The 13,329-nt window shown below is 38.4% G+C and overlaps 1 protein-coding gene across 1 annotated transcript in view; it reads left to right on the top strand.

Annotated features, from left to right (window-relative positions):
* atp10a (ATPase phospholipid transporting 10A) overlaps window positions 1-9,114 on the top strand; it is a 69,819-nt gene extending 60,705 nt beyond the window's left edge. Inside the window, exons 20-21 of the mRNA XM_079840936.1 lie at window positions 801-988; window positions 4,200-9,114. Coding sequence (XP_079697062.1) covers window positions 801-988; window positions 4,200-4,935 — 924 coding nt within the window. The 3' untranslated portion in view covers window positions 4,936-9,114. The remainder of the gene's footprint in view (window positions 1-800; window positions 989-4,199) is intronic.
* Window positions 9,115-13,329: the final 4,215 nt, after the last annotated feature.

Genomic DNA, 13,329 nt, shown 5'->3' with positions numbered 1-13,329 from the left:
CACACACAGGGTGGCCAAAGCTAATAGTTGATTTTACCGATGCATGTCCTCTGGTGTATTGCGAACTGCATTTATGTATGTGTGCAGCCCATACCTGCTTCTCCTCTATTTTCCCCTCTATTCATGAGTCGCTGTTTTAGATTTATGAGGGCGAATTGGATTAGAGCTTTTTCCATTACACCGGCGCTGTAAATTTTTAGCTGACAAGTTTCGGTGCGTGAAAAATGTCCTCTGCAGCTTCACTGTCTTTCCGGACACGATGATGGCTTCTGGTGTGAAAGAGGCCGTTCTTCACAGTAAATGGCTCAAGTAGAGAGTAAACGTTTCCAATAGTTGGTCTGGCAGGTTCATCGTTCCACATGCTGCCTGGGGAAATGAACACATGTACTAGAGAGCGCGAGTGAAATTCCTTTCAGGTCATTTGAGGTGAGGTCGGTGTGGAGGCCAAGTACACATCAGAAGGTCGTTGCACGTGAATTTTTGCGCGCAATCCTTTTCAGTTCCGTAACGTGATGTATTTCATGATTTGAAACAACCAGCTTTACTCTTGCTACACCTACATGCTTTAATTTTGTCATTTAGTTTTCCATTTTCTGCTGTACATGGTGTAGAGACTGAATCGTGTCGTCGAAATTTGATCCAGTGTTCTTGCATTTCTTAGTTCTCACTAATAACAATGTGAATAATGTATGAAACGTTTTCAAATTTGTTCTCATTTTGAGTCGTGGCACAATATCTAATTCAGGCTATTTAGCAGCTCTTGGTTAACTCTGCCTTGATTGTCTTTAATTATTTCACAGACATGGATGAACTGGGTATCGATTGGCTTCAGTATAGCTCTCTTCTTCACTGTGGTGCTGTGCTACAACGCATCCTGCCCAACCTGTTTCTCTCCCTCCAACACATACTGGACCATGCAGAAGCTGCTGGGAGATCCTACATTCTACCTGCTGTGTGTTGTCACACCTGTTGCCGCTCTTCTTCCTAGGTATTTCTCAATGTAATTAGGCCCTGTTGTTAGTATTTGATCTAATTGAGCTAACCATTTAAAGCTACACTGTGTGATATTTTCCCCCATCTAGTGGTGAAAGGGTATATGACCATCCAGTGAACTTTAGTTTCTGTTCCTCTCAATTCCGATTTCGTTTCAACTCCTACGGTGGCCGATTTAGTCCAAGATTAACATGGCTTCCAGTTCGACCTCGTCCACATTCGACACGGTGCCTGTGGGATATTCTGTGCCCAGTGGGATGGTTGGAACTCAACTGGCCTAATTATTCGGCTAGAAAGAACTGCAGCTAATCCAGAGTGAACTTTGATGCTAGTAATGTTTATTCAGTCATCCAATTGCAAGGCATAAACAGGTTTGCGTGGATATGTACATAAATGTGGTTTCAGTGAGAGAACAAATAAGGATGGTAAATATACATACACAGTTAAGAACTGTATAACTATACTTATACATTTGTATAATGTAACCGTAAACCAGAGCTTATTGTACCATATATAGGCGCTAAAGGCAGCTGCATTAAAAGGAGCGGAGCTGCCGCTGCTAACAAGCGGTGTCTGGTTACAAAAGTGTGTGCGGCGCTTTAACGTTAGCACTGCAGTGCGCTCTGTATAACAATTGTTAATATGCCGATCAGACCTGATACATATTTCCATCAACATACATTACAAGCAAATATTTTCTATAAACGAATAAACATTGTTGATAACAAAATAACTGAATGATTATTCAAATAGGTGAGCATTACGCTATTGTATGTTGACACAAAAATACTTCTGAGGTGACATCAACTGATTTACGCGATGACACACTCTGAAACACAACTACAATGACAATAACTATTATTACTTACGGAGTTATTAACGCACAGAAATACCACACAAGGAAAAATAGACTTTTGAGGAAAAAACAAGCCAGGAAAACTCCTTATAACTCTGTTACGGACGCTGCTGAGATGAAAACTCTCTGCACATGCACCAGACAAGTCTGAACAAGTTGACGCGCACATGCGCGAGGCAGAGAATTTTGTGAAGTGCCATCGAGTATTAAAACCGGTTAAAACGCGAAAAGCGAAGCTTGAATTTACGGGTATGTCCCTCTTTGGCTAATGTACTTTCAAGATGGAGGGGCAACATGGCGACCACCGTTAGATCCCATTACCTAATGTATTTTCAATGGCATATTATAAACTTACGAGAATACTTTATTACTTGAAAGAAGTAAATATACATTAATGAGCACATATATTTTTGAAAGAACTAAGTGTTTTTAGCTAAGAATAGACTAAAAAAGTTACACAGTGTAGCTTTAAGTTTAATTCCAGGTTGTTTAGATATTAAGTATCTGTTAATGACAGATATTATACATTTATATCACATTGTTTATATATATGTATGTATGTATGTGTGTATATTAACAAATTATTATTGTTTAATTAGCTCATATATAAAGAGTTAGATAATGCTTTAACAACTTATAAACAATAAATAGTTCTCACTTTTAAATTAGGTCACAGAATATCAGAAAATGTAATTAACCCTCTGGTGCTCTTCGGTCATTTCTGACTGGAAAATTTTCTGTTTTGAAATTTTAAAAATCACTGCTTCATCGGAATGATATGAAACTTGGTGACTTTTCTAGCATTAGGTATGTAAACACAAAAATCGGGGTCATGAATCGAGCATACTAATTGGTCGTAAAAAAAAAAGCAGCGTTTATTGTCTTCGGTCATAAATGACCGACCATAGGAAATGAATGGGAAATTGGCAAAAACACAAAAATTCTCTGAATATTTGTGTGTACAATCTACAAATCGGCCACGATGCTGAAAAAAAGTACACAGCAGTAAAGGGGTGACACTCTAAAACATCAAGAGTGTGATATTGACACATCCACTCACACACACACACGCACACTTATACACACACACACCTATGAAAAAAAAAATACTCCCATTTGTGCTCATCGGTCAAAAATAACCACCATAGGAAATCTGCAAAAACACAAATTCACAGAAAAATCTATATTTCCAACCAAAAAAAATATCTAAAACTTTTCTAGTCTTTTGAGATTTTTTAAAATATATATTCGTCCATCAAAAAAAAAAAATCATTAAATGTGTTCAAAAGAGAACTAGGGAATTCTCAAGCCTCTCCATAGAGATACATGATTTCTTAAATAATTCCAAAAGAGGGCGCTAATCTGCCTTCAAAAGAAATTATTTTGAAGGCCTAGTCTCTATTTTAACCGGAAATACTGCAATAATTAATAATTAAAAAAAATTGTATTGCATAAATATTAAAAAACACCATCAAATCATCTCAAAATACAAAATTAAAAAGAAAAAATATTATTGAAGAAAAATAAATTGCATTGGTTTTACTGGGGTGGAGGAAGTTTAATTTTTAGGTGTCCGGTCACTTATAACCGGGAAGACAACCAATGCAACCCCTAAAAGAAAAGCACCAGAGGGTTAATTAAGTGATTTAAACCAAACTTTATTGGACATTAATTGCCTTATTATTATTAAGAGTTCATTAAAATGTTTGGCAATACATTAAGCCTATCCCCAAAGCTAAACATAACCACTTAAAAAATTGTTTTTTAAATAACACAATGCTGTCAGTATGAAACGCATACAAATACTCATTAGATCACATTGTTTAAATACATCAGTTAGGTTTAGGGTTAGGGGACAATGTACAGTTTGTACAGAATAAAAATCATTATTTCTATGGAAAGTCCCTATAAAACATGGAAACCCAGGGTTTCAAATCCAGAGTGTGTGTGTTTAATTTATTTGTAAAAATTTTAAGGAACACTGAATATGAATGCAATTAATGTTAATAAATGATGGTTTAAAGCACTTAATTAATGACATTTTCTGATTTTCGTGACCTAATCTAAAGTGAAAACTATTTATGGTTATTATATGTGTGTATAATATAATATAATATAACTCTTTACATATGAGCTAATTAAACAATAACACTTTAATTACAGTGATGATGAATAAAGTACTCACTATTTGTATGTAGTCTATTAATGCATTAACTACTGTTTATAAACCATTAATTAACTATTAACTAATAGTTTGCATATTCTTTATAAGTGCTTTGTTACTGTATACTTACTTGTTAGCAGTTTTGCTGTTTCTCTTTGCTGACTCTCAACTGTGTTCATTTCTCAGATACTGTTATAGAGCTTGTCAGGGAACTCTATTCCCAAACCCTGTCCAAGTGGGAAGACAACTGGACAAACTGCCAGTGGACATGCGCAGGCTGTTCCTGAGTCAAAGCCAGATGAAGCTGGGCTCACTCGGGTCACTGTTTGCCTCCCGCGCCCCGTTTTTCCCTCTCTGCAGGCCTTTCCAAAAAGATTACATTCCCAAGGTAAAGCAAGCCCACATGAGTGGCACCAAACAGAAGGAGAAGGCTATAGCCAGCCCCATCCCATCAAAGAGCATGGAGATGCCGGACACACCTTTAAGCTCAAAAAACTCTGACAACCATATCACACTCAACTTCAGAATGCAGGAAAAAGTTCAGTCCTGCAGACAGGGCTCAGACGGCCCCCTACCTGAGAACTTCCACTGCGTGAAGGAACCTTTGAGTCCCATTACAGGCACTTTGCCGTACGCCAAAGACACTCCTGGCTCCAGGACTATTTTGGATAGCACGGGCTTGGAGGCCCCGCTGAGCCCAACAGACCTCTGTCAGGTCGGGTTGCTCACCTCCACTCCGTTGCTTCCTCAAACCGAGACTATGCAGCTCACGCCGCCACCCAGAAGTTGTTTTTTGGGACAAAAGCTAGACGATGAGGACCATTCAAACCAAAAGTCCCTGCTGAAACGGGCCGGGGATGTGGATCACACCCAGTCATCTAGCAGCCTACAAGAACATTCGCTCAAAACAACTTTTCTATGATGCTTTCTACCTGTTACGCGGATTCAAATTTGCACGTTAGCTTTAAGAAATGTTATTATATATTCATGATTATTTTATGAAGATATAGGTTGGTACTACATATATATATATATATATATTTTAGATGTATAAAGTTTAGAGTAAAGTTTGTTTGTTTGTTTTTTTGAGAGCAAGAGAGAGAGAGTGGCCACCATATGCAAACTGGATGCTTATTTTTTACTATGACTGACTTTTTAGATTTTTGTTTCTTTCAGAACCATCTCAAAAGCAGAGGAGGTTTGTTTCTCGAGGCAGGCGCAGTCCAGACACATTCCTTTATCTGTTTATTTGAACCTGGATGTTCTGGTGCACTTTATAGAACCTTCTAGCATCAGACACTGCTGATAGCACTACGGTCGTATTTCCCCATCCCATTCCTAAAAATTCACGGTACCCTTCACTGTCAGTAGCTATAGAAATTCCGGTAATACTTTGCCATAAGAAGTCATTTACTAATACCTGAACTAATACTTACTTTTGAATAACTATGATCCAATCAAAAACTAGTCATGTGCTTATCCGTGACTGGAGTCATTCAGTGTTGTAGTATGTTAGTTAACGCTTGAACACTTTCCGATAAATTAAATCAGATGATTTATATTACAAAGAATGTAATGGGGCAGACCCTGCACTGACTTTTAATAAATGAATCATGCATGATTTGAATTCATTATAGTGCCTTCACAGCATTTGCTTCACGTGCACATCTGCTGTTTTGTTAAGAACATTATTGGATAATCACGCTTTTTCGTTTACATGAATAATCCCATTATCTACACATTTATTAAAGTCTAAAGATTAGGGTTTGTTTGTCACTTTAAAGGGATAATTCACCCAAAAATGAAAATTAGCCCATAATTTACTCACCCTCAGGTCATCCTAGGTGTATATGACATTCTTCTTTCAGACAAATAAAATCGGAGTTATATTACAAAAGTCCAGGCTAATCCAAGCATTAGAATTGGAGTAATAGTTGCTCTGTTTTTGAAGTCCATAAAAAGTGCATCTGTCCGTCAAATAACATGCTCCACGCGGCTCTGGGGTGTTAATAAAGGCCTTCTGAAGCGAATAGACGCGTTTGTGTAAGAAAAATTTCCATATTTAAAACTTTATGAAGCAAACTTTCGGCCGACCGCCTTCCCTGTTCAATTTATGGAAAAATTGTTGAAAGTTCCCCTGCCGATCGAAAGACTAACGCGACCATGTAGACTCGTCATGATGTCACGTACGCATCTTGAGTTTCACATTCAACTTTCAACACTTTTCCACGGAAGGCGGTCGGCCGAAAGTTTATTTGATAAAGTTTTAAATATGAATATTTTTCTTACACAAACGCGTCGATTCGCTTCAGAAGGCCTTTATTAACACCCCGGAGCTGCGTGGCGCACGTTATTTGACGGACAGATGCACTTTTTATGGACTTCAAAAACAGAGCAACTATGAATCAAATTCTAATGCCTGGATTAGCCTGGACTTTTGTAATATAACTCCGATTTTATTAGTCTGAAAGAAGAATTTCAAATACACCTTGAATGACTTGGAGGTGAGTAAATTAAGGGCTAATTTTCATTTTTGGGTGAACTATCCCTTTAAATACTTTGTTATACAGCCAATCGAATAACCTCAAACATTTAGTTAAGGTGTCCATTATTCACATGACTCCAGTCGTAGCTCATGCTAGCTGGATTAGATCATGTCGAAGAAACCTATTTGTTCAAGTATTATTACATGATTTATGTACCCGATTCGTAACGTGTTAGCGAAATTCCTTAAACTAGCTCCGCACTAACACACGGGATCTAACGACAAACGCAACAATTTTAGCAAATGCAGAGATTCACTCCACTTTTGTTTTTGCTGTTATGCATGACATTCTTACTCTATCGCATTCCATTATTGAAGCTCTTCGACACGTCAGTAACTCGCACACAAGCATCATCACAGAACACTTTCTCGCTTTCCGTGCATATACAGATGGTGCTCTTGGCAGGTTCCATCTCAAGTATTTATTGTTTTTTTGTTCATTTTTTGCTGCTGCTTTAGTTTCTACACATATTCCTGCAGGATAGGGTATTTTGCCTTGTTATATATATATATATAGTTCTATTCATTCAGTCAAAGTGCAAAGTGCTTTAGGAAATACAGGCCGATGCATAAAGCTACTAAGTCTTTATTGACAGCAAAGAATCTTGGCATACGGCTTTAGAAGATATGATTCAGTGCGTGTGCAAACAGAAGGATGTGCTTTTCCAGCCTTATCGGTTCATATATGCATCTTCTGCTACGATTGTATTTTTCTGCTGTTTGCTCCGTACATGATCCTTGACCAAAGATGCGAGAAGCACACGACTGCTGGAGTTTTTGTACTGTAACCGGTGGCTCTTGCTGATCATTTAGCGATTTAATCAGCTCAGGGTTGCTACTCCTTTATTAAATCTCAGCCAAGCTGACAATTCTGCCATCATTTATTCATCCTCATCTGTTGAACACTCAACATTTTCAACTGTTTTTATCCATGTATTAAAAGTCAATGGGTGTCCAAAACAACACACTGGATCACACTGACTTTCATCGCATGGATTTCGATGGGTTTGGAAAAGCACGAGAGTGAGTGAATGATGACAGGATTGTCATTTTTGCTGGAACTATCCCTATAAGGGATCCCAAACTGGTCCTATTTTTGTAATTACAGGAAGCACTATGCATCGTATCCGTGACTCGCTCGCCCTCAGGAACCGCCAGCATGTGTTCATGAAAACCTTCCGTTTTGATCAGTCTATTCTAAGGGAACTAATGGACTAGGCTGTGACTGTGTGACTTCTCATTATTTTAAAGCTGTGTTATGTGTAATGGACGGATGGGGCGAGCGCACGGGTCGTTATGCTTTTGTTCCGCAATAGAGTATTCCGCGATTCTGCAAATGTCAGGGGTGTGGCGTATCACAGAGTCCCCTAGAGAGATGCTAAAATAGTTTTTATGAGATGATTTGTCATGCTGCGCTCGCATAACCTCAAGGCCTCGCCAATCTGTTCGTTCGGGATCTCATTCGGGCAGTCGCCATCAAAACCGCTGATTTATGAACAGCCTAGCAGGAGGATTATGAGATCTATTGTGCTCATTACACAATGAATGGTGTGAACAGAATGCGCTCGGACCCCCCCCCAAAAAAACGTGGACTTTCTTGGTTCTTGAATGCGGAAACCTGATGTTTAATAAACGTAGGGTTGTGTATAAAGGGCGATTTGGGAGAAAATGACTGACTGTGTCTGCATACTATAGTAAAACCCTAAAGAAGCTAATATGAAGCACACAAGTACTTTGCCCCTCCGGTTTCTCTTCTGCACTGCTCAGGTTCGGCATTTGCTGCTTTGAGCAATATTTTGTTTGTCTCATCGAAATCGTAATGTTTATAGCATCCTGGACTTTGCCATTTTCGTAGCAACTTTTGTATGTGCTTTAGTATAAAATGGAATATATGTTATGTGCCTTAACACTGGAGAACACATGTAGACGGCAATACATACCGTGAATTTTATATAGGCTGCGTGCAGTATGTGTAAAGTTATTTGGAGTTGAGGTTTATGAATGAGGTTTAATAAAAGAAAAACATTTGCTTTTTTAAGGAATTTAAGAGATTATGCTGTGTTTTTTTTTTCTTCTTCTTCCATACTCTGTTTTGTTGTCTTTAGATTGGAATGTGCCAGTACTTGGATCCAGGTTTAAGGTCTGTCAAGTTCTTGGCCGAGAATCACATGCTGTAATAGAATCCATTCACAGCTGCATTCCAGAGCCTTTCCTTAACTTCAGGGCAGATCACCAGCAGGAATGCCGTCCTTTAGAGTTTGTCATAGCACACATGTAACCAATGGGTGGACTTTTTTTATTATTTTTTACTTGTCGCTGCCATGACTGTTTCTGGCTCATCGTACTGTAATTGGTGTGTTTGTTATAGTCACACAAAGGTTCAGCAAGTTCTCACCGAAGACTCACTACATTGGCAGCCCTTCATAAAAGCACCTGTTTCAAGTGTGGGGGGTGGGGGAGGTGTTCAATTGTTCACTCGTTCTGTGTTTGTTTCTTGACGAGAACAACTCTTTTATGTCATAAAACGAAAATAAATGCTAAGCAAATGTTTCGTGTGCTCTCATTCTGTTGTTTTATTTTCTTCCTTGAACACTCCAAAAGTACAAACGCATCATAAAAGAGACTTGTATTCGAAGTTTTATTGAGCTTTTGTTTGAGGAACTTCAAGTCATTATTGCCAGAAAAGTTTTCCCTTCTGGTTAGGCTGCCAAATTTGGTCATGTGTATGTGCATTCATTCGTTCAAATGGTGTGTCGAGGCAGATTTATGATTCTCACGAGGCTCGTTGACATCCATCTTGGTGTTATGCATTCTGATGCACCGTGTTCAATAAAATATAATCATGGTAATTGATATTTTTATGGTGCTCCATTCTGTAAAATAAGTCATGGGTTTGGAACGATATGAGGGTAAATGATGATGGGTTTTTTTTATTATTTTTGGTTTAGCTATTCCTCTAAGCCTCTTGCCCTGTAATACACCTCAGAGACGCTTCCTTTTTCTCAACTCTACGGGATGGCTCAAGTATTCCAGCACTTTGTAATTGCTCCCTCACAATAGGATCTTTTAGAATGGCTATTGCACATGACAGCTGAGTGGATGCACACACCTCAGGGCACAGCTGGAGACCTTTCCCTTGGGAATGATTTACACAACTAGCAGTGGCTGGAAGCATCTGTCAGCTCAATAAGTGCTTGGTCACCCAAAGGCATGATGGTGTTTTTTTTTGTTTTTTTTAATGCCCTTTTACTGGTGTTACAAAATGGCTGAGTTGACTCTCAATGTTCATCCAGCTTATCAAGGCTTGATGGACAAGACCCAATATATCTCTCTCTTTGAGTGTTTCAGAGTGATATTTTTAGAATTTGTCCATATGCATTCAGAGGTGAGCCTAGAATTGGTTTTGTTTTTGTTTGGATTTGTTTTTGGGGGGTTTGTTTGGTTTTTGGGTTTGATTTGTTTGGGTTTGTTCAGTTTTTGTTAGGGTTTGGGTTTTTGTTTGGTATTTGGGTTTGATTTGTTTTGGGTTTGTTCTGTTTTTGTTAGGGTTTGTTTTGTTTTTGTGTTTTGTTTTCTTTGGTTTTTGAGTTTGATTTGTTTGGGTTTTTTGGGTTTGTTCAGTTTTTGTTAGGGTTTCGTTTGTTTTGTTTGGGTTTGTTTGGTTTTTGTTAGGGTTTGTTTTGTTTTTGGGTTTGATTTGTTTGTTTTTGTTTGGGATTGTTCGGTTTTTGTTAGGGTTTGGTTTGTTTTGTTAGGGTTTGGTTTGTTTTGTTTGGGTTTGTTTTGTTTGTTTTTTGGGTATGATTTGTTTGGGTTTGTTCGGTTTTTGTTAGGGTTTGGGTTTTTTTGGGTTTGTTTTGTTTGTTTTTTGGGTTTGATTTGTTTGGGTTTGTTTGGTTTTTGTTAGGGTTTGTTTAGTTTGGGTTTGTTTTGTTTGGGTTTGTTTTGTTTTTGGGTTTGATTTGTTTGTTTTTGGTCTGTTTCGTTTGGGTTTGTTCGATTTTTGTTAGGGTTTGTTTTGTTTGGGTTTGTTTGGTTTTTGTGTTTGATTTGTTTGGGTTTGTTCGGTTTTTGTGTTTGATTTGTTTGGGTTTGGGTTTGTTCGGTTTTTGTTAGGGTTTGGTTTGTTTTGTTTGGGTTTGTTTTGTTTGTTTTTTGGGTTTGATTTGGTTTTTATTGTTTGGTTTTTGTTAGAGTTTGGTTTGTTTTGGTTGGGTTTGTTGTTTTTGTTTGATTTGTTTGTTTTTGTTTGGGTTTGTTCGGTTTTTGTTAGAGTTTGGTTTGTTTAGTTTGGGTTTGTTTAGTTTTTGTTGGGGTTTGGTTTTTGTTTGGGTTTGTTTGGTTTTTTGGTTTGATTTGTTTGTTTTTGTTTGGGTTTGTTCGGTTTTTGTTAGGGTTTGGTTTGTTTTTGTTTTGGGTTTGGTTTGTTTTTGTTTTGGGTTTGTACGGTTTTTGTTAGGGTTTGTTTTTTGGGGGGGTTGTTTAGTTTGGGTTTGTTTTGTTTGTTTTTTGGGTTTGATTTGTTTGTTTTTGTTTGGGTTTGTTCGGTTTTTGTTAGGGTTTGTTTTGTTTGGTTATTGGGTTTGATTTTTGTGTGTGTGTGTGTGTGTGTGTGTGTGTGTGTGTGTGTGTGTGTGTGTGTGTGTGTGTGTGTGTGTGTGTGTGTGTGTGTGTGTGTGTGTGTGTGTGTGTGTGTGTGTGTGTGTGTGTGTGTGTGTGTGTGTGTGTGTGTGTGTGTGTGTGTGTGTGTGTGTGTGTTTTGTTAGGGTTTGTTTTGTGTGGTTATTGGGTTTGATTTGTTTGTTTTTGTTTGGGTTAGTTTGGTTTTTGTCAGGGTTTGGTTTTTGTTTGGGTTTGTTCGGTTTTTGTTTGTTTTGTTTTGTTTGGGTTTTTGTTTTGGTTTGGTTTGGGTTTTTGCCAGCATTATTAATTTATATCAGCCGCTACTGTTGTCCAAAATAATTACATGGTTTCGGGGTCAAACTTTTAGTTGAATAAAAATTTGATAGTTAGTTGTTCATATTTATAAATAAGTTTTAATACATTTCATTTTGTCCGAAACTCGGATAGTCAATTAATTGATAAATGTTGATTTAATTTAGCCTTGTGGATGCAGTTCATTTAAATAGAATGAACATTGGATGTGTTTGTATTTGCTCATTTACTCCCTAATTGAATAGATATCATTTAGTGAGTAATAATTAATAATGCATAATAATATTTTTTTTTTAATTTTGTGTGATTACAAAAGGCCTGAGCATTACCCCCAGCTGTCCAAAACAACTTAATCTTATTCTCTGATTTTTGCTGGATCAACTTTTTTCTCCTGAATCAAGACGTATTTACTTCAGTGGGAAAACTCTATTGTACAATTTTAACCTAAGCCGGAGTTGGCAAGGCCTTTAGAAAGTGAAGATGGAAGATGGATGATATCTGGCCCAGATTTGCTCTTGCTGGTCATTGGGTGGTACGTTAAGCATCTGTGGTCCCTCTTCAGGAGGCAGGAAAGAGGTTATTAATGAATTTCTTTTAAAGCACGAGGGAGGGGGGAGGTTGTGCTGATGCTGCCGTACAGAGTTTCCCTCCGGCTCCTGCCACTGGCAAATTACTGGCCGCCTTCTTTGCACTTTTCAAAATCAACTTCCGTCATTCAGACAAGGAGATAATGATCTTCCTTTACTTGCTAACGTTGTCTCTTTTCAGAGGTTAGCACAGCACACTAGAGATCTTACCTCTATCTTTTCCTTTCTCTTTTTACTTCGTTCTCTCTTGTGCACTCGGGTCTTCTGTGACGGTCTATTTGTGGTGATGAAGTTTGTTTTGCCGTTGCACCACTATTATTTGTCCCTCAGAGACCAGCTGTGAAATCTGGAATGGAGAGGTTCACGTAGGCTAGTTTGTCATAAACAGCCACTGAACTCTTTAAGTAAGGGATAATGTGCAGACTCAGAGGCGTTGCAATAGGGCAGGCAAGGCAGGCACTTGCCTGGGGCCCCGCATTTTGAGGGGGCCCCCGAGGGCTGATTATTTAAACAATCAGAAATAGTCATATAAACATGCAGCGACATCTCTGCATCCCCCTTAGTGGGGCCCCCTCTCTCGTTGCGTTGGTAATGCTTTCGTTACCTCGCATCGGCCGCCTTCTTCAAACTGTAGAAAATGCAGGATTTGAGCGAACCAGACGGATAACTAGGCGCCGTATATGACAAAAGTGAAGCGAACGCCGCGAAAGACCGACAGTGCGCGAGAGATGCCGAGCGTGTCCGCGAAAGAGACCGACAGTGCGCGAGAGAGACCGATCGTGTCCGCGAGAGAGACCGACAGTGCGCGAGAGAGACCGACAGTGCGCGAGAGAGAGTCCTGTTAAATTCTGGCATCACCTCAATCAGTCTGATACTGAATCTATATATAATGGTTAACCCATTATATTCGTTTGCTGTAGGCCTACTTCACATATTATTGAATGTATATAATTGCAATTATTTATAATTATTATTAGAGATATGTTTACATTGACATAGCATTAGATAGATAAACAAATAAATAAAAACATTTTATTCATTTGTTTATTTGCAGGTGTCTACCCATCTATAGCTGCGAGAGAGGCTTAAACAATAACACACACACACACAAACTTTGTTGTAGATACAGACATTTTAAATATGGGTAACAAAACTTATACTGCTAGTTTCCTTCAGGTTTAGGGTAGGCTACATACTATACATTAGGCTACTAACCAGTGGTTAAAGTGGGATTTGGCAGGTGGGGGAA

The sequence above is a fragment of the Gobio gobio genome (genome assembly GCF_949357685.1).
Source record: "Gobio gobio genome assembly, chromosome: 17".
NCBI lineage: Eukaryota > Metazoa > Chordata > Actinopteri > Cypriniformes > Gobionidae > Gobio > Gobio gobio.
The sequence above is the reverse complement of the archived record's forward strand: the minus strand, read 5'-3'. Positions and strand labels throughout refer to the sequence as shown.